At 45.7% G+C, this 20861-nt stretch overlaps 1 protein-coding gene across 2 annotated transcripts; it reads left to right on the forward strand.

Annotated features, from left to right (window-relative positions):
* Positions 1 to 1644: 1644 nt before the first annotated feature.
* LOC109879396 (START domain-containing protein 10) lies at positions 1645 to 19051 on the forward strand. 2 transcript variants are annotated; one of them, XM_031791174.1, is made up of 6 exons: positions 1645 to 2681; positions 11128 to 11275; positions 11384 to 11487; positions 14214 to 14331; positions 16499 to 16551; positions 18605 to 19051. In XM_031791174.1, the coding sequence occupies exons 1-6, from the start codon at positions 2517 to 2519 to the stop codon at positions 18815 to 18817; spliced, it is 801 nt and encodes a 266-aa protein (XP_031647034.1). In that variant the 5' UTR covers positions 1645 to 2516; the 3' UTR covers positions 18818 to 19051. The 2 variants fall into 2 exon arrangements, with proteins under 2 accessions (XP_031647034.1, XP_031647033.1); XM_031791173.1 differs by having other exon boundaries at positions 1804 to 2681; positions 11128 to 11487.
* The last annotated feature ends 1810 nt before the right edge of the window (positions 19052 to 20861 follow it).

Here is a 20861-nt window from a genome sequence, read left to right on the forward strand (position 1 = left end):
GAAACAGCAGAGGGAGCACCCCCCTATCCACATCGACGGGACAGTAGTGGAGAGGGTAGTAAGTTTTAAGTTCCTCGGCGTACATATCACGGACACACTGAATTGGTCCACTCACACAGACAGTGTTGTGAAGAAGGCGCAGCAGCGCCTCTTCAATCTCAGGAGGCTGAAGAAATTTGGCTTGTCACCAAAAGCACTCACAAACTTCTACAGATGCACAATCGAGAGCATCCTGTCGAGCTGTATCACCGCCTGGTACGGCAACTGCTCCGCCCACAACCGTAAGGCTCTCCAGAGGGTAGTGAGGTCTGCACAATGCATCACCGGGGCCAAACTACCTGCCCCCCAGGACACCTACACTACCCGATGTCACAGGAAGGCCATAAAGATCATCAAGGACAACAAACACCCGAGCCACTGCCTGTTCACCCCGCTATCATCCAGAAGGCGAGGTCAGTACAGGTGCTTCAAAGAAGGGACCGAGAGACTGAAAAACAGCTTCTATCTCAAGGCCATCAGACTGTTAAACAGCCACAACTAACATTGAGTGGCTGCTGCCAACACACTGACTCAACTCCAGCCACTTTAATAATGGAAATTGGTGTAAAAATGTATCACTAGTCACTTTAAACAATGCCACTTAATATAATGTTTACATACCCTACATTACTCATCTCATATGTATATGTATATACTGTACTCTATATCATCTACTGCATCTTTATGTAATACATGTATCACTAGCCACTTTAAACTATGCCACTTTGTTTACATACCCTACATTACTCATCTCATATGTATATATTGTACTTGATACCATCTATTGCATCTAGCCTATGCCGTTCTGTACCATCACTCATTCATATATCTTTATGTACATATTCTTTATCCACTTACACTTGTGTGTATAAGGTAGTAGTTGTGGAATTGTTAGGTTAGATTACTCGTTGGTTATTACTGAATTGTCGAAACTAGAAGCACAAGGATTTCGCTACACTCGCATTAACATCTGCTAACCATGTGTATGTGACAAATAAAATTTGTTTTGATTTTGAAACATGAAGTGATAGGGGCGGATGAATGGCACAACAATGGGCTTCAGAATCTTGTCACTCTGTGCATTCAAATTGCTATTGATAAAATACAATTGTGTTCGTTGTCCGTAGTTTATGCTTGTCCATACCATAACCCCACCGCCACCATGGGCCCCACAGTGTCTGCCATCTGCCCGGTACAGTTGAAACCAGGATTCATCTCTGAAGTGGCCAAAGAAGGTGAGCATTTGCCCACTGAAGTCGGTTATGACGCCAAACTTCAGTCAGGTCAAGACCCTGGTGAGCACGACGAGCACGCAGATGACCTTCCCTGAGATGGTTTCTGACAGTTTCATCAGCTGTCTGGGTGGCTGGACTTAGACGATCACACACGTGAAGGAGCCTGATGTGGAGGTCCTGGGCTGGAGTGGTTACACGTGGTCTGCGGTCGGTCTCTCACTATTCTAATCTCTCAATGTGTATCTCAAAGTGCACCAAATGCATTTAGCTGCTGAAATTCAATTTTTACCCCGGGGGAGAATGCCCCCAGACCACCTACCAGCTTTAGGCTAACCCTCCAATTGTCTTCAAATTCTAGAAACGTCACTTCCTAAAGGCATTTTCCCAAAGCCATCTCCCGCAGTAATGGTTCTGTTGTTGAAATAGACAGACAAATAGTTAGAAAATAAACAACAACAGGGAAAAGGGATGGAGGAAGGGAGGAGAGCACCCGCCAGTTTATAGGACCAGGCGCGCAGCTGATTTCTGGTCCCTTATAGAAGGATGTGAGTGCACGTAGCCGAGTGGGCGGTTTCACTTCGATTGTCAATCTTTTATCGCTTCTCTGTGTGTCACCAACGCTGTACTCTTTTCTCCACACTGCACCATCAACGACGTCGAGGGACCATAGGGGGGCACACAGCGAAGCAGGGGAACTGAAATGTAAACTGGCAACGAATGATCATAACCCTCGGACTTGTCAGCCTTTCATTTCCAGCCGAGTCGCCGTGAGACAGCAGAAACATATGGCTCCCTGAAATAGCTGCTGCGGACCATATTGAACTGCAATTGATTCACGCCAGAGGGTCAATAGTGTTGTAAGATAAAAGCCGGAAAGCTTCCACTCGTGACTATAGTTTCTATGAAATATATGTTATTTTTATACCGGTGTTTTTGTGCTTTCTTCGTTTTTGTACGCTTTCGGTGATCCAGCGCACCTCCCCTTTCTAACACCCATCATAACAAGACTCGGTTTAGCGGGTTGCTTGCTCGGCGATAAATTAAATTAGATGAATAATTCACTCAGAGGATAGAGGAGTGCGTCGTTTAGCCCAGTCACTCTTCACAGGCGCCCGTTCGTCCCAGTTTGCCTCGGGATTGGGTCTCTTCGCCACCGGGAGTTCCCCTACCTCGGCTCGGTCTCGTCGTTGTTCTTCCCGGTGACCTGCAGAAGAGCGAGCTCGCGCTCCTCGCCAACAGATCATGTCGGCGGAGTCGGTGTTGATCCCGGACGACCGGGCATTCAGCAACTTCAAGGAGGAGTGCGGGAGCGAGGAGGGCTGGAGTCTGACCTACAACAAAACTGGCATGACCGTGTGGACCCAGACTATAGGAGGAGACGAGGAGAAGTCACTCCACAAGATTAAGGTGAGAACAGGTTAGGCCGGTAAACAGCTGAATATAATGTGTGTAAAGCAGAGGGCACCATACGGGCTACCTTGGTCACACAGTCCCATACTAGGAAGTATAAAATTGCCTAAATTCAACCCCTTACGTAATATTACTCAAAGGAGGGCAAGGAAGTGTTATTTACAGGAAGAAAGGACAGAATTAGATCAGGGCCTAGGTCAGGTGTGTGTTGTAGGTGCCAGCGTGTGTGTATCCGGGTCTGTGGCAGGATAGCCGGCAAACAGGTGTTCACATAGAGTTGTTTGATGAAGGGAGGAGGGGGAGAGGGAAACAGAAGGTCAAACAGGATGTGTGTGGACTGTATACGTGTTTAATCATCTCTGACATCACACTGGAGGAGCAGGCTACTGTGAACTCAAACAGGTGTGTGTGTGTGTGTGTGTGTGTGTGTGTGTGTGTGTGTGTGTGTGTGTGTGAGTGAGAGACGTAAGAAGCTGCAGGTAGTCTGTTCTGCTACCTGTGAGTGTGGGCTACTGAATGGCAGGTACCTTAACTGGCACACACATTTTTGACAGACGTGCCGGTCAGAGAAGGGATCCTATGATGGGTCTGGTAGGTAGGCAGTAAGCCTGTTATATGAGCTGTCATCTATCTGTCTCTGAAGTGTCCGTTGGCCTGATTTGCGTAATGCCACGGAGTGTTTAATGTGTGCTTAAGGAGAGGCCTTCTCTCTCTGCACTCATGCCTGTAGGGGAGTGTGTGTGTGTGGTGCTCCGTTTGTGTGCAGAGGTAATCTCTCTGTGTATTCATACAGGACAGCTGGACCTTCTCATAATAGCTCCACACACATGCACAGAGGGAGGACAGCAGTCCCCTTACCACACATAGCAGGATACACACACTGATTGGGAGTCTCCCTCAAACCGTTACATCCTTGTGTGTCTCTCTCTAAACTCGTATGTAAATGTATGTGTTGTGTGTCAATATGGTTGTGTGTGTCCATGCTCAGGAGGCATTGATGCTATGATCTTGCTCTTCTATTTATAGACTGAAATAAAAGCCTGGATGCTCTCCCAGCTGATGAATGTAGAAAGTGTGTGTGAGAGAGAGAGATCCAGGCTGTTGTAGTGTTCTCCTCTGAGTGCCCACAGTAGTGAAGAACAGGGGCATGTAAAGTGTAGAGGCATTGAAACCCCAAGACGGAGGGGGAGGTTGGGGGAGAGGTCTTTGTCTTCATCATCCTCATCATCATTAGCAGAATAATTATCATCATCATTATCATCAACAATATATCAGCCTGTAACCATTAGTCAGCAATATCATCAGCATCTCTATTAAACTCCCATCATCATTATACTGACACACAAAGGCAGGCTGAGCTTCTGTATGTACAGTGCATTCGGTAAGTATTCAGACCCCTTGACTTTGTTGTTTTTTCCACTCACCAATCTCCACACAATACCCCATAATAACAAAGCCAAAACATTTAAAGTTTTTTTTTTTGTTTGCGAAGGTATATAAAAAATATTTAAAAAAATATGTTGCGTTTACATACAGTAAGTATTCAGACTCTTTACTTTGTTGAAGCACCTTTGGCAGCGATTACAGCCTCGAGTCTTATTGGGTATGAAGTTACAAGCGGGGCACACCTGTATTTGGGTAGTTTTTCCCATTCTTCTCTGCAGATTCTCTTAAGCTCTGTCAGGTTGGATGGGGATTGCTGCTGCACAGCTGTTTACAGATCTCTCCAGAGATGTTCGATCAGGTTCAAGTCTGGGCTCTGGCCAGTCCTGTTGGAAGGTGAACCTTCACCCCAGTCTGAGGTCCTGAGCACTCTGGAGCAGGTTTTCATCAAGGATCTCTCTGTACTTTGCTCCGTTCAGCTTTCCCTCAATCCTGACTAGTCTCCCAGTCCCTGGCACTGAAAAACATCCCCACAGCATGATGATGCTGCCACCACCATGCTTCACTGTAGGGGTGGTGCCAGGTTTCTTCCAGATGAGACACTTGACATTCAGGACAAAGAGTTCAATCTTGGTTTCATCAGACCAGAGAATCTTGTTTCTCATGGTCAGAGTCCTTTAGGTGCCTTTTGGGAAACTCCAAGTGAGCTATCATGTGCCTTTTACTGAGGAGTGGCTTCCATCTGGTCACTACCATAAAGTAGAGGAACCCCGGAGCTCTGTCAGCGGGACCATCGGGTTCTTGGTCACCTCCCTGACCAAGGCCCTTCTCCCCCGATTACTCAGTTTGTCCAGGCGGCCAGCTCTAGGAAAAGTCTTGGCGGTTCCAAACTTCTTCCGTTTAAGAATGATGGAGACCACTGTGTTCTTGGACCTTCTATCTGTGTCTCTACACAATCCTGTCTCGGAGCTCTACGAACAACTCCTTCCACCTCTCGGCTTGGTTTCTGCTCTGTCAACTGTGGGGCCTTATTTTAATAAAGGTGTGTGCTTTTCCAATTCATGTCCAATCAATAAGGTATTTCTGTTTTTTATTTTAAATAAATTAGTAAATCTTCTAAAAACCTGTTTTCACTTTGTCATTATGGGGTATTGTGTGTAGATTGATGAGGAAAGGTTTTTATGTAAATCCATTTTAGAATGAGGCTGTAACGTAACAAAATGTGGTAAAAGTCAATGGTTCTGAATACTTTCTGAAATGCCCTGTATGTGGCTGGTTTAACAAGTTGTCAGACTGACTGTTTGGACTCTCTCCAGCCCACACACACTCTGAAATGCCCTGTATGTGGCTGGTTTATCACGCTGTCAGACTGACTGTTTGGACCTTCTCCAGCCCACACACACTCTGAAATGCCCTGTATGTGGCTGGTTTAACAAGCTGTCAGACTGACAGGGACTGTTTGGACCTTCTCCAGCCCACACACACTCTGAAATGCCCTGTATGTGGCTGGTTTAACAAGCTGTCAGACTGACAGGGACTGCTTGGACCTTCTCCAGCCCACACACACCCTGAGGACTGAGGGGAAACCCTGTTCACTGAGGGTATACAGATACACACTCATCCCCTCTCATCCTTCTCTTCCACATGCGTCTACCCATGTCCAGCAGAACACATGAGCTTTGACAGGCCTGGGAGAGGGAGAGAGAGGGGAGTGGGGGAGGGGAGTGGGGTGGGGGAGGGGAGTGGGGGAGCAAGGGAGAAGGAGGGATGTTTGATTAAACACAGCAGTGGACTGTAGTGCAGTCTGATGCAGGGGGAAGGGTGTGTGTATAATGTTTGAGGTTAGAGGTTGTGTGTCATGTGACTGTGAGCATCTACTGTCTGGTCCACAGGACCACATACATACATACACACGTATACTGCCAACATTGACCGCTCGCACATGGAATTTCAGTTTTACGTTTCAAACACACGCACCACAGTTTAGTCTCGTTTTTTACCCTCATCAGTAGAGGATTGTACTGAATTAGTTTAATAGAATTGCATTGATAGTCTTCCCCCTCCTGTTTCAGTCTGCCCTGAGGACACAATCGCTTCATTATTCTCTCAACTCCATTGTGACTTTTAAGTCCTTAGTCCAACACACACACACAGAGTTGGGTTACTGAATCACCAGTGAAACTGCAGTAGTAACTGATAACAGGTCCTCATGACCATAGATAGTAAGCTGGATAGACTAGAATGTATATTTGGCTGTTGAAAGATGGGGTTCCTCATATAGTGTTTAGGGTTATCCCCATGTGGCTGTGATTGAAAGTAGTGCACTCCTCCTAGAGGTCGACCGATTATGATTTTTCAACGCCGATACCGATTTATTGGAGGACCAAAAAAAGCCGATAACGATTAATCTGCCGTTTTTGAAATGTATATATTTATTTATTTCTATATATTTGTAATAAAGACAATTACAACAATACTGAATTAACACTTTTATTTGAACTTAATATAATACATAAATAAAAATCTATTTCGTCTGAAATAAATAATGAAACTTGTTCAATTTGGTTTAAATAATGCAAAAACAAAGTGTTGGAGAAGAAAGTAAAAGTGCAATATGTGCCTTGTAAAAAAGCTAACGTTTAAGTTCCTTGCTCAGAACATGAGCTGGTGGTTCCTTTTAACATGAGTCTTCAATATTCCCAGGTTAGAAGTTTTAGGTTGTAGTTATTATAGGAATTATAGGACTATTTCTCTATATACCTTTTGTATTTTATATACCTTTGACTATTAGATGTTCTAATAGGTACTTTAGTATTGCCAGCCTAATCTCGGAAGTTGATAGGCTTGAAGTCATAAAAAGCGCTGTGCTTCAAGCATTGCGAAGAGCTGCTGGCAAACGCAGGAAAGTGCTGTTTGAATGAATGCTTATGAGCCTGCTGGTGCCTACCACCGCTCAGTCAGACTGCTCTATCAAATATCAAATCATAGACTTAATTATAATATAATAACACACAGAAATACGAGCCTTTGGTCATTAATATGGTCGAATCCGGAAACGATCATTCCCGAAAACAAAACGTTTATTCTTTCAGTGAAATACGGAACCGTTCTGTATTTTATCAACTGAGTGGCATCCATAAGTCTAAATATTGCTGTTACATTGCACAACCTTCAATGTTATGTCATAATTATGTAAAATTCTGACAAATTAATTACGGTCTTTGTTAGGAAGAAATGGTCTTCACACAGTTCGCAACGAGCCAGGCGGACCAAAATGCTGCATATACCCTGACTCTACTTGCACTGAACGCAAGAGAAGTGACACAACTTCCCTAGTTAATATTGCCTGCTAACATGAATTTCTTTTAACTAAATATGTAGGTTTAAAAATATATACTTGTGTATTGATTTTAAGAAAGGCGTTGATGTTTATGGTTAGGTACATTGGTGCAACGACAGTGCTTTTTTCCGCGAATGCGCTTCATCACCAGTTTGGCGAAGTAGGCTGTGATTCTGTGATAAATTAACAGGCACTGCATTCATTATTTGCAACAGAGGACAAGCTAGTTAAACTAGTAATATCATCAACCACGTGTATTTAACTAGTGTTAAGATGTTTTTTTATAAGATAAGTTTAATGCTAGCTAACAACTTACCTTCGCTCCTTGCTGCACTCGTATAACAGGTAGTCAGCCTGCCACGCAGTTTCCTCGTGGAGTGAAATTGGCCCTAATTACCGATTTGTTATGAACTTGAAATCGGCCCTAATTAATCGCCCATGCTTATTTAATCGGTCGACCTCTAGGTTCTCCCTTCCCCCATCTTCTGTCTGTTGTTGTGGTGTGGAGTCTTCCCTTGGCTGAGGTAACCATGGAGATGGCGTTACTGTAGGGCAGTTTTGCAGAACTCTGTTGTGTGTGTGGGGGTGCGCGCACGTTCTAATTTTTTAAGAGCCTGACATTGGCATAATTCTGTGCCAACGGTTTTACTATTAAACATTCACCCCCACACACAAACAAGCTCTCTCCTCTCCCTTCTCTCTACTTACTCTCCCTTCTCTCCCTTCTCTCTCCCGTCTCTCCCTTCTCTCTCCCGTCTCTCCCTTCTCTCTCCCGTCTCTCCCTTCTCTCTACTTACTCTCCCGTCTCTCCCTTCTCTCTACTTACTCTCCCGTCTCTCCCGTCTCTCCCTTCTCTCTACTTACTCTCCCTTCTCTCTCCCGTCTCTCCCTTGTCTCTCCCTTCTCTCTACTTACTCTCCCTTCTCTCTACTTACTCTCCCTTCTCTCTACTTACTCTCCCGTCTCTCCCTTCTCTCTCCAGTCTCTCCCGTCTCTCCCTTCTCTCTCCCGTCTCTCCCTTCTCTCTCCCGTCTCTCCCTTCTCTCTCCCGTCTCTCCCTTCTCTCTCCCGTCTCTCCCTTCTCTCTCCCGTCTCTCCCTTCTCTCTCCCGTCTCTCCCTTCTCTCTCCCGTCTCTCCCTTCTCTCTCCCGTCTCTCCCGTCTCTCTCGTCTCTCCCTTCTCTCTCCCGTCTCTCTCCCGTCTCTCCCTTCTCTCTCCCTTCTCTCTCCCGTCTCTCCCTTCTCTCTCCCGTCTCTCCCTTCTCTCTCCCTTCTCTCTCCCGTCTCTCCCTTCTCTCTCCCGTCTCTCCCTTCTCTCTCCCGTCTCTCTCCCGTCTCTCTCCCGTCTCTCTCCCGTCTCTCTCCCGTCTCTCCCTTCTCTCTCCCGTCTCTCCCTTCTCTCTCCCGTCTCTCCCTTCTCTCTCCTCTCCTCTCCCTTCTCTCTCCTCTCCCCTCTCTCCTCTCCCCTCCCTTCTCTCTCCTCTCCCCTCCCTTCTCTCTCTCCTCTCCTCTCCCTTCTCTCTCCTCTCCCCTCTCTCCTCTCCCCTCCCTTCTCTCTCCTCTCCCCTCTCTCCTCTCCCCTCCCTTCTCTCTCCCCTCCCTTCTCTCTCCCCTCCCTTCTCTCTCCTCTCCCATCCCTTCTCTCTCCCTTCTCTCTCCCTTCTCTCTCCCCTCCCTTCTCTCTCCCCTCCCTCCTCTCCCTTCTCCCTTCTCTCTCCTCTCCCTTCTCTCTCCCCTCCCTTCTCTCTCCCCTCCCTTCTCTCTCCCCTCCCTTCTCTCTCCCCTCCCTTCTCTCTCCCCTATCTTCTCTGCTCTTCTCTCTCTCTCCCCCTCCCTCCTTTCTCCTTCTCCCCCATCCCTCCTTTCACTCTTCTCCCTCCCTCCCTGCTCTCCTCTCCTCTGTCTCCTCTCCATTTTGATATCTGACAATTCTTATGACCCCAACCATTTTGTAATTAACAGCCAATGTTTACTCTCTTAATTGGGGCTATTGCAGTCAATTGAAAAACATTCTAACAGTATTTCTGATTGTTTTCTCAACTCAACTGCCTTGCTCAGGAGCAGAACGACAGATTTTTACCTTGTCGGCTCTGGGATTTGATCCAGAAACATTTTGGTTACTAGCCCAACGCTCTAACCACTAGGCTACCTGCCGCTCCAGGTGTGAGTTTCTGTGCCTCTGCCTCCCCACATATTGTTTTCAACATATTGCGGCCGGTAATATCAAAGTCTCGTCAATAGTGTGTGGTTTCATAGCGTAACGGGCTTAGCCATTCTCCGTGGGAATGATTCAAGTGCAACGGTCAAGTGAGGCTTTTTCCCACAATCTAAGGGCTCTCTCTAGTTGAATTTGAACTTTCAGATTTATATGATTTTCTCTTAGATTTTTAAGGTTAACCACATTTACAAGGATTTTGAAATACAAAGGCGATATTATAATCAATTAGTGTGTGTGTGTGTATATATATATATATATATATATATATTACTGAACAAAAATATAAATGCAACAATTTCAACAATTTTACTGAGTTACAGTTCATATAAGGAAATCAGTCAATTGAAATAATTTCATTAGGCCCTAATCTATGGATTTCACATTCCTGAGCAGGGGCGCAGCCATGGGTGGGCCTGGGAGGGCATAGGACCACCCACTTGGGAGCCAGGACCACCCACTTGGGAGCCAGGCCCATCCATTGGGGAACCAGGACAGTCAATCAGAATGAGGATTTTCCCCACAAAAGGGCTTTATTACAGACAAATACTCCTGGGTTTCATCGTCTGCCCGGGTGGCTGGTCTCAAACGGTCCCACAGGTGAAGAAGCCGGATGTGGAGGTCCTGGGCTGATGTGCTTATACGTGGTCGGTTGTGAGGCCGGTTGGACAGACTGCCAAATTCTCTAAAATGACGTTGGAGGCAGCTTATGGTAGGGAAATGAACATTAAATTCTCTAGCAACAGCTCTGGTGGATATTCCTGCAGTCAGCATGCCAATTGCACGCTCCCTCAACTTGAGACACCTGTGGCATTGTGTTGTGTGACAAAACTGCACATTTTAAGCTGGCCCTTTATTGCCACCAGCACAAGAAGCGTTTTGTGCGTGTGGAACATTTCTGCAATCTTTTATTTCCGCTCATGAAACATGAGACCAACACTCACATATTGCTTTTATATTTGTGTGTGTGTATATATATATTTTTTTTTATTTTTAAATTCAGGATTTTGGAAATTCTACAACGACCCCATTTTGATAACACATGGGGTTGCAACCCCTAATTTGGGAACCGCTGCTCTACCCTCTCTTCTCTCTGCCCTCCCAAGCCACATGCTTAAGGAAGGTTCTAACACTTCATGTAGCTGTTTGTTTGTCCTCTGTAAAATGTTACTTATTTACAGTTTAGGTGCTGTAGGCTAGAGACACATCTGTATCTACTGGGCACATCTGTATCTACTGGGCACATCTGTATCTACTGGGCACATCTGTATCTACTGGGCACATCTGTATCTACTGGGCACATCTGTATCTACTGGGCACATCTGTATCTACTGGGCACATCTCTTCATGTAAAAACACACACAGTAGTGGAGGGGATTTGTCATCCGGGTGGTGTCAGCTGTGTATTAAGGAGAGCAGGAGTTAGGTAGTGTATTTAGTGTATGCACAGTATTTATTTTAGTGTGTGTTTGGTCGACTAATGGTTGACGTGTGTTTCTCCTGCAGTGTCGGATGGCGTGTAAAGACGTGCCAGCTGAGACCATGTATGATGTTCTTCATGACATCGAGTACCGGAGGAAATGGGACGCAAACGTCATCGAAACCTTCGATATCGGAAAACTCACTGTTAACGCAGACGTGGGCTACTACTCCTGTACGACACATCCATACACACACACACACACACACGCACACACACACCCACGTTCTTGGCGCTGTGTGTGTCTGTATGTTAATGAGGCTCCTCCTCGTCTGTGTCTAGGGAAGTGTCCCAAGCCGCTGAGGAACCGTGACGTCATCACGCTGCGCTCCTGGCTGCCCATGGGCAGTGATTACATCATCATCAACTACTCTGTCAAACATGCCGTAAGTATAAACATGTACAAGGAGAGAATCCTGGTCCAGAACCGTGTACTATACCACCTGGCCCATGGCTCTCCAACCCTGTTCCTGTACTCTACCACCTGGCCCATGGCTCTCCAACCCTGTTCCTGTACTCTACCACCTGGCCCATGGCTCTCCAACCCTGTTCCTGTACTATACCACCTGGCCCATGGCTCTCCAACCCTGTTCCTGTAATATACCACCTGGCCCATGGCTCTCCAACCCTGTTCCTGTACTCTACCACCTGGCCCATGGCTCTCCAACCCTGTTCCTGTACTATACCACCTGGCCCATGGCTCTCCAACCCTGTTCCTGTAGAACTACCCCTCTATAGGTTCACTCCAACCCCAGTTGCAACAAACCCGATTCAGCTTATCAAGCAGCTAATTATTAGAATCAGTTGCCCTAGACGATGTCTCCAGGAACCAGACCAGGAGTCTGGGATAGGCTCAGTGGATAACCAGCTGGTTGTTCAACGCTCTGTAGGTAGAAACAGAAGGGAGAGAACAGACCTGCAGAATAGTTTCCCTTGACCTCAGTGGGAAACAAATGCTTCGGTAGGACTGTCCACTCTATTTAAATGAACATGTTGTAAATGTACATGTCTTGGGGTATCTTTAGTAGGTGTGTGTGTGTGTACATAAGTACAGTTTGATAAAGGTGGGTCATGTGTGTTTACAGTAAGTAGAGTATTTACTCACCTTAGTAAGACTGTGGGTGTATTAGTTGACTTAATCCTCTGGCATTTCAATAAAGCTTTATCGGTCCGTGCCACTGCTAACGCTGGATAAAGCCTGTGTGTTGGATAGGGCAGTGGTAGCTCAGGGTTAGCTCACTGCTAACGCTGGATAAAGCCTGTGTGTTGGATAGGGCAGTGGTAGCTCAGGGTTAGCTCACTGCTAACGCTGGATAAAGCCTGTGTGTTGGATAGGGCAGTGGTAGCTCAGGGTTAGCTCACTGCTAACACTGGATAAAGCCTGTGTGTTGGATAGGGCAGTGGTAGCTCAGGGTTAGCTCACTGCTAACGCTGGATAAAGCCTGTGTGTTGGATAGGGCAGTGGTAGCTCAGGGTTAGCTCACTGCTAACGCTGGATAAAGCCTGTGTGTTGGATAGGGCAGTGGTAGCTCAGGGTTAGCTCACTGCTAACGCTGGATAAAGCCTGTGTGTTGGATAGGGCAGTGGTAGCTCAGGGTTAGCTCACTGCTAACGCTGGATAAAGCCTGTGTGTTGGATAGGGCAGTGGTAGCTCAGGGTTAGCTCACTCAACACTCACAGTACAGTGGCTCTGCCCTTCACAATTTGTCCTCGAGGATCTTTGAGAAGTGGAGAAGAACCTTTAGCTTATTGGAGGAGCCTTTGTAATACTGCTCTCCCTTCTCCTCTTCAATGAGACCTTACAAGACTAGTCACCTACAGCAGGGAGGAAGGAGATAAGGGCTTGGTTTGGAATCAGACCTCTTCTTATTTCTCTCTCTCTGAGTGATCAATGTTAAGTTGATCTCTCCTGTGACTAGTGCTGTTGTAAGCGTCTGCTTTCCACACTCAAACACACACTCAGACAAACACACACTCAGACAAACACACACTCAGACAAACACACACTCAGACAAACACACACTCAGACAAACACACACTCAGACAAACACACACTCAGACAAACACACACTCAGACAAACACACACTCAGACAAACACACACTCAGACAAACACACACTCAGACAAACACACACTCAGACAAACACACACTCAGACAAACTTGCAAGACAAACCTACATCCAGACAGACAAACCTGCATCCAGACAGACAAACCTGCATCCAGACAGACAAACCTGCATCCAGACAGACAAACCTGCATCCAGACAAACCTGCATCCAGACAAACCTGCATCCAGACAAACCTGCATCCAGACAAACCTGCATCCAGACAAACCTGCATCCAGACAAACCTGCATCCAGACAAACCTGCATCCAGACAAACCTGCATCCAGACAGACAAACCTACATCCAGACAGACAAACCTACATCCAGACAGACAAACCTACATCCAGACAGACAAACCTACATCCAGACAGACAAACCTACATCCAGACAGACAAACCTACATCCAGACAGACAAACCTACATCCAGACAGACAAACCTACATCCAGACAGACAAACCTACATCCAGACAGACAAACCTACATCCAGACAGACAAACCTACATCCAGACAGACAAACCTACATCCAGACAGACAAACCCTCAGACAAACCTACACTCAGACAAACCTACACTCAGACAAACCTGCAAGACAAACCTACATCCAGACAAACACATTGAGTTTAGTGAGAGGAGTGTGTAAGAGTTGACTGTTAATGGGCAAGGCAGGGTCAGCGTCAGGAACTGACAGATCCAGAGCGGAACTAGGATAGTTAACTGAGTGAGAATCCATACTGTCACTTTACCCCTCCACAATATTACTTTGGCCAGTAAACTCCTGATAAGTGACTGTCATGTTTTCAATTGAAACTCTGTTTAAGTGCAGGGCAATTCATCATTTTATTTAAATACATTTTGGTTGAATGTTCTGGCTGTGTACTGCACTCATGCAGAACAAACCCAGATAACTGGATTCAACTGTACAGCAGTTGAACTGTCAGTGGCTGAGACCATTTCCTCAGATGGAGGGTTCTGTGCTAACTAGGGCTGTTCCACTGTGTATTCCTGTAGAAATACCCCCCTAAGAAGGACATGGTACGAGCGGTGTCCATCCAGACTGGCTACCTGATCCAGAGCCATGGACCGGACCACTGCACTCTTACCTACCTGGCACATGTGGATCCAAAGGGTAATACACACAACATATACAGTGGAGCAAAAAAGTATTTAGTCAGCCACCAATTGTGCAAGTTCTCCCACTTAACAATATGAGAGAGGCCTGTAATTTTCATCATAGGTACACTTCAACTATGACAGACAAAATGAGAAAAAAAACCCAGAAAATCACATTGTAGGATTTTTTATGAATTTATTTGCAAATTATGGTGGAAAATAAGTATTTGGTCACCTACAAACAAGCAAGATTTCTGGCTCTCACAGACCTGTAACTTCTTCTTTAAGAGGCTCCTCTGTCCTCCACTCGTTACCTGTATTAATGGCATCTTTTTGAACTTGTTATCAGTATAAAAGACACCTGTCCACGACCTCAAACAGTCACACTCCAAACTCCACTATGGCCAAGACCAAAGAGCTGTCAAAGGACACCAGAAACACAATTGTAGACCTGCACCAGGCTGGGAAGACTGAATCTGCAATAGGTAAGCAGCTTGGTTTGAAGAAATCAACTGTGGGAGCAATTATTAGGAAATGGAAGACATACAAGACCACTGATAATCTCCCTCGATCTGGGGCTCCACGCAAGATCTCACCCCGTGGGGTCAAAATTATCCCAGAACCACACGGGGGGACCTAGTGAATGACCTGCAGAGAGCTGGAACCAAAGTAACAAAGCCTACCATCAGTAACACACTACGCCGCCAGGGACTCAAATCCTGCAGTGCCAGACGTATCCCCCTGCTTAAGCCAGTACATGTCCAGGCCCGTCTGAAGTTTGCTGGAGAGCATTTGGATGATCCAGAAGAAGATTGGGAGAATGTCATATGGTCAGATGAAACCAAAATAGAACCTTTTGGTAAACTCAAGTATTTGGAGGACAAAGAATGCTGAGTTTCATCCAAAGAACACCATACCTACTGTGAAGCATGGGGGTGGAAACATCATGCTTTGGGGCTGTTTCTCTGCAAAGGGACCAGGACGACTTATCCGTGTAAAGGAAAGAATGAATGGGGCCATGTATCGTGAGATTTTGAGTGAAAACCTCCTTCCATCAGCAAGGGCATTGAAGATGAAACGTGGCTAGGTCTTTCAGCATGACAATGATCCCAAACACACCGCCCGGGCAACGAAGGAGTGGCTTCGTAAGAAGCATTTCAAGGTCCTGGAGTGGCCTAGCCAGTCTCCAGATCTCAACCCCATAGAAAATCTTTGGAGGGAGTTGAAAGTCCGTGTTGCCCAGCAACAGCCCCAAAACATCACTGCTCTAGAGGAGATCTGCATGGAGGAATGGGCCAAAATACCAGCAACAGTGTGTGAAAACCTTGTGAAGACTTACAGAAAACGTTTGACCTCTGTCATTGCCAACAAAGGGTATATAACAAAGTATTGAGAAACTTTTGTTATTGACCAAATACTTATTTTCCACCATAATTTGCAAATAAATTAATTAAAAATCCTACAATGTGATTTTCTGGATTTTTTCCCCCTCATTTTGTCTGTCATAGTTGAAGTGTACCTATGATGAACATTACAGGCCTTTCATATTTTTAAGTGGGAGAACTTGCACAATTGGTGGCTGACTAAATACTTTTTTACCCCACTGTATATCAGTGGAGGCTGCTGAGGGGAGGATGGCTCATAGTGATGTCTGGAATGGAGTCAATGGAAATGTCATGTTTGATACCATTCCAGGATTTATTATGAGCTGTCCTCCCCTTAGCAACCACCTGGTGGTTAATGTGCTTGGAGAGTTAATGAATGATTCATACTCAGGACCTTCTTTCTACAGCTATCGCCATAGTAACTATGGATCTGGAGGTCAGGGTCTGTCTCTCTCTTTCTCTCTTTCTCTCTTTCTCTCTTTCTCTCTTTCTCTCTTTCTCTCTTTCTCTCTTTCTCTCTTTCTCTCTTTCTCCCTCCCTCCCTCCCTCCCTCCCTCCCTCCCCTCCCTCCCTCCCTCCCTCCCTCCCTCCCCTCCCTCCCTCCCTCCCTCCCTCCCTCCCTCCCTCCCTCCCTCCCTCCCTCCACATCTCTTTGTATTGCTCTTGATAATATCTCCATCTAATTCTCTCTAAATCACCCGTTCTGGTGTGAGCGTGTGTGTGACATCTGTTAACAGTGGGTGATTTGACCGTGGATGACACGACATGGTGTAACATCAATCTCTCTCTCCCTCCCAGGTTCACTACCCAAGTGGGTTGTTAACAAGTCTTCCCAGTTTCTGGCTCCCAAAGTAAGTACATTCCAGACTGCTTATGCCTACACTGCCCAGCATTACACTCCCACCACCACATTATAATGCTGAAGCCAGGAGAGCGAGGGGAGAGATGGGGAGCAGGCATGCGTTACCCTCTGTCTCAGTAGAGTCTGGTTGTCTGGACCTGTGTATAATGTATGATCCTTCCTATGCTTCCCTGGGCTAGAAACGTGTGTGTGCTGAAATAGGCCATGGGATCTCAAGGGAATGAGACTGGGGCTCTCCCCCGTCTTTCCTAAGGCACTACATCTCAATGCTAGAGGTCACTACAGGCCCTGGTTCGATTCCAGGCTGTATAACAACCGGCCGTGATTGCGAGTCCCACCCGGGTTAAGGTTTGACCAGGGTAGGCCGTCATTGTAAATCTAATTTGTTCTAAACTGACTTTCCCTGTTAAATAAGTTTAAATAAAATGAAAATACATAGATCTCAAACAGAGGTTGGTACATGGTAGAGCAGACCTCTCTCACTCTCTCTCTCTCTCTCTCTGTCTCTCTCTGTCTCTCTCTCTCTGTCTCTCTCTCTCTGTCTCTCTCTCTCTGTCTCTCCTCTCTCCTCTCTCCTGTCTCTCTCTGTCTCTCTCTGTCTCTCTCTCTCTCTCTCCTCTCTCTCTCTCTTTTTATTGGCATGGGAAACATGTTAACATTGCCAAAGCAAGTGTGGTAGATAATATACAAAAGTGAAATAAACAATAAAAATTAACACTAAACATTACACATACAGAAGTTTCAAAACAAAGAAATTACAATGGTCATATTATGTATATATACAGTGTTGCAACGATGAACAAATAGTTAAAGAACACAAGGGAAAATAAATAAGCATAAATATGGGTTGTATTTACAATGGTGTTTGTTCTTCACTGGTTGTCCTTTTCTTGTGGCAACAGGTCACACATCTTGCTGCTGTGATGGCACACTGGAATTTCACCCAGTGAATATGGGAGTTTATCAAAATTGGGGTTTGTTTTAAAATTATTTGTGGATCTGTGTAATCTGAGGGAAATATGTGTCTCTAATATGGTCATACATTGGGCAGGAGGTTAGGAAGTGCAGCTCAGATTCCACCTCATTTTGTGGGCAGTGTGCACATAGCCTGTCTTCTCTTGAGAGCCATGTCTGCCTACGGCGGCCTTTCTCAATAGCAAGGCCATGCTCACTGAGTCTGTACATAGTCAAAGCTTTCCTTCATTTTGGGTCAGTCACAGTTTGGGGTCAGTCACAGTGGTCAGATATTCTGCCGCTGTGTACTCTCTGTGTAGGGTCAGTCACAGTGGTCAGGTATTCTGCCGCTGTGTACTCTCTGTTTAGGGTCAGTCACAGTGGTCAGGTATTCTGTCACTGTGTACTCTCTGTTTGGGGTCAGTCAGTGGTCAGGTATTCTGTCACTGTGTACTCTCTGTTTAGGGTCAAATAGTATTCTAGTTTGCTCAGTTTTTTTTGTTAATTTCTTGACACATTGGAAATAAATATTTTTGTTTTCTTATGATTTGATTGGGTCTAATTGTGCTGCTGTCCTGGGGCTCTGAGGGGTGTGTTTGTGAACAGAGCCCCAGGACCAGCTTGCTTAGGGGACTCTTCTCCAGGTTCATCTTTCTGTAGGTGATGGCTTTGTTTATGGAAGGTTTGGGAATCACTTCCTTTTAGGTGGTTGTGGAATTTAATGGCTCTTTTCTGGATTTTGATAATTTGTGGGTTACGGCCTAATTCTGCTCTGCGTGCATTATTTGCTGTTTTACGTTGTTCACGGAGGATATTTTTGCAGAATTCTGCATGCAGTCTCAATTTGGTGTTTGTCTCTCTCCATCACTAGGTTACTACATTGTACAGGAGACATCTCTCTCTCTCACTAGGTTACTACATGGTACAGCAGACCTCTCTCTCTCTCTCTATCTCTCTATCTCTCTATCTATCTATCTATATATTACTACATGGTACAGCAGACAACACATCTGCTCTCTGCTGCTTGTGTTCCTTTTTAACCCTGGCTAAATGCAGATCTGTCTCCCTCTCTCTGTCTGTGTGTGCAGGCGATGAAGAAGATCAGTAAGGCGTGTCTAAAGTACGGAGAGTGGAAGCAGAGACACAACCCAGGCTTTAAGCCCTGGCTCTACCCTGAGCAGACTACACTTCCCACAATCCCTGTGTCAGAGCTTAGCATCCAGCACGCAGACAGCCTGGAGAACATTGACGAGAGTACACTCAGCGAGATGCAAACGCGGGAGGAGAGAGACAGCGACTAACATCACACACACATAACACACTCTGTTTTTCCTCTCCAGTCAGTCTCTTAGTCCTGAATCACTGCCCTTATTGTTCATTATAACATGTGTCTCTGGATCACATTGGCTGTCTCCTGTAAAGAATCCTGAACACACACACACCAGTCCGCTCTCTGTTCCTCAACACTACAGATGTATGAATGTATGTAGAGTTCAATCTTAAATACAGATTCCTACCAAGGTTTTCATATTTCATTTGTGATCCGAGTCTTTCTTAAAGTGTGTGTGTGTGTGTGTGTGTGTGTGTGCTAAAATGAGGTCTGACAAATGATTGACCTGATTTAACATATTGTTCTGGTCTGAATCCATCACACACACACACACACGTACACACTGTTTAATGCCGCTACTGCTGTGTGGCCTAGTTCGGAACAGGGATCCCCACTCTGGGTTGGCATGGCAACTCCCCACTCAACTTAACACCAAGGAAAGACTGGGGATGGTGGAGGGAGAGACTGGGGATGGTGGAGGGAGAGAGTGGGGATGGAGGAAGTGAGAGCTCAGATGTTGATTTTGACCTCTCCTTCATTGGCACAGGGAGGGGGGGGGGCATAAGCACCAGAGCTGTAGTCTCTGAGAGGATTAATTCTAACCAAAACTGTCTCACACACACATCAATCCAGTCTTTGCAGATAGCAATAGCCCTATAGGCTAGGGAAGGGAAGTGCTTGAGGAGGAGTTGGGGCCTGAATGGTAACAGGCCAAATCATTGTAGTTCTCCCTCTGATTTTAGGCCCTATTTCTCAAAACACAGACATGGTTTGGTAGTTTACAATGAATCACATACTTAAAGTAATTAAGTGTGGTTACCATGGAACTTCTGGGACAGGCGCCTCTGAAGGGACATGATTGTTCTTTGAACTGTCACAGGGCTAAATCTTGCCCTATAGTAAGAGATGAGTAGGTTTAGTGAAGAACCTACACACACACACACACTTCTCATTCATATACAGTAAACTCAGTTACATCAAATAAAGCTGTAGCGCTGCCCACATAATCAATGTATCCACACAGGGTCATTTCTGTTACATTTGTTTTCAGTCGGGAAAAGACTACCGGGCGTATTCGTTTTGTCAGCACGTCCATAACTTATCCTACAGTGGATTCGGAAAGTATTCAGACCCCTTGACTTTTTCCACTTTTTGTTACATTATAGCCTTACTCTAAAATGGATTAAATCATTTCCCCACCCTCATCTACACACAATACCCCATAATGACATCACAATACCCCATAATGACATCACAATACCCCATAATGACAAAGCAAAAACAGGTTTTTAGAAGTCTTTGCAAATTTATTAAAAAACTGTTTTAAAACATGACATTTACAGAAGTATTCTGACACTTTACTCAGTACTTTGTTGAAGCACCTTTGGCAGCGATTACAGCCTCAAATGTTCTTATGGTATGACGCTACAAGCTTGGCACACCTGTATTTGGGGAGTTTATCCCATTCCTCTCTGCAGATCCTCTCAAGCTCTGTCAGGTTGGATGAGGAGTGTCGCTGCACAGCTATTTTCAGGTCTCCAAAGATGTTCGATCGGGTTCAAGTCTGGGCTCTGGCTGGGCCACTCAAGGACATTCAGAGACTTGTCCCGAAGCCAATCCTGCGTTATCTTGGCTGTGTGCTTAGGGTTGTTGTCCTGTTGAAAGGTGAACCTTCATCCCAGTCTGAGGTCCTGTGCTCTCTGGAGCAGGTTTTCATCAGTGAAATCTCTGTCCTTTGCTCCAGTCATCTTTCCCTTAATCCTGCCCAAGACAAGGGCCTAGTCGAAAACCCAGTTTAAGCCCCGTGTTTTTTAAAAGTGTGTCAATTTTAGTTTAGTTTTGTCCTGCACTGTAAATAAGGCAAACGGTGACCTGTTGCCTGGCTACCTGTCCACATCACTCTGGCCAAACTGATGTTTCTTCTCCACAATGAGTCTGGATTTGCCACCCTCCCCTATAATTTATAGAACGCAAACACATTCTGACTGTTCTGATTGGTCCCACAAACCAATGGG

Source organism: Oncorhynchus kisutch, linkage group LG15 (genome assembly GCF_002021735.2).
Source record: "Oncorhynchus kisutch isolate 150728-3 linkage group LG15, Okis_V2, whole genome shotgun sequence".
NCBI lineage: Eukaryota > Metazoa > Chordata > Actinopteri > Salmoniformes > Salmonidae > Oncorhynchus > Oncorhynchus kisutch.

Bases quoted from the DNA above. Each gene is read 5' to 3' on its own strand.
- LOC109879396 (XM_031791173.1), top strand. From the start codon at position 2,517: ATGTCGGCGGAGTCGGTGTTGATCCCGGACGACCGGGCATTCAGCAAC. The intron at 2,682-11,127 runs GTGAGAACAGGT...TTTCTCCTGCAG, and splicing joins AGTCACTCCACAAGATTAAG to TGTCGGATGGCGTGTAAAGA. The intron at 14,332-16,498 runs GTAATACACACA...TCTCCCTCCCAG, and splicing joins GGCACATGTGGATCCAAAGG to GTTCACTACCCAAGTGGGTT.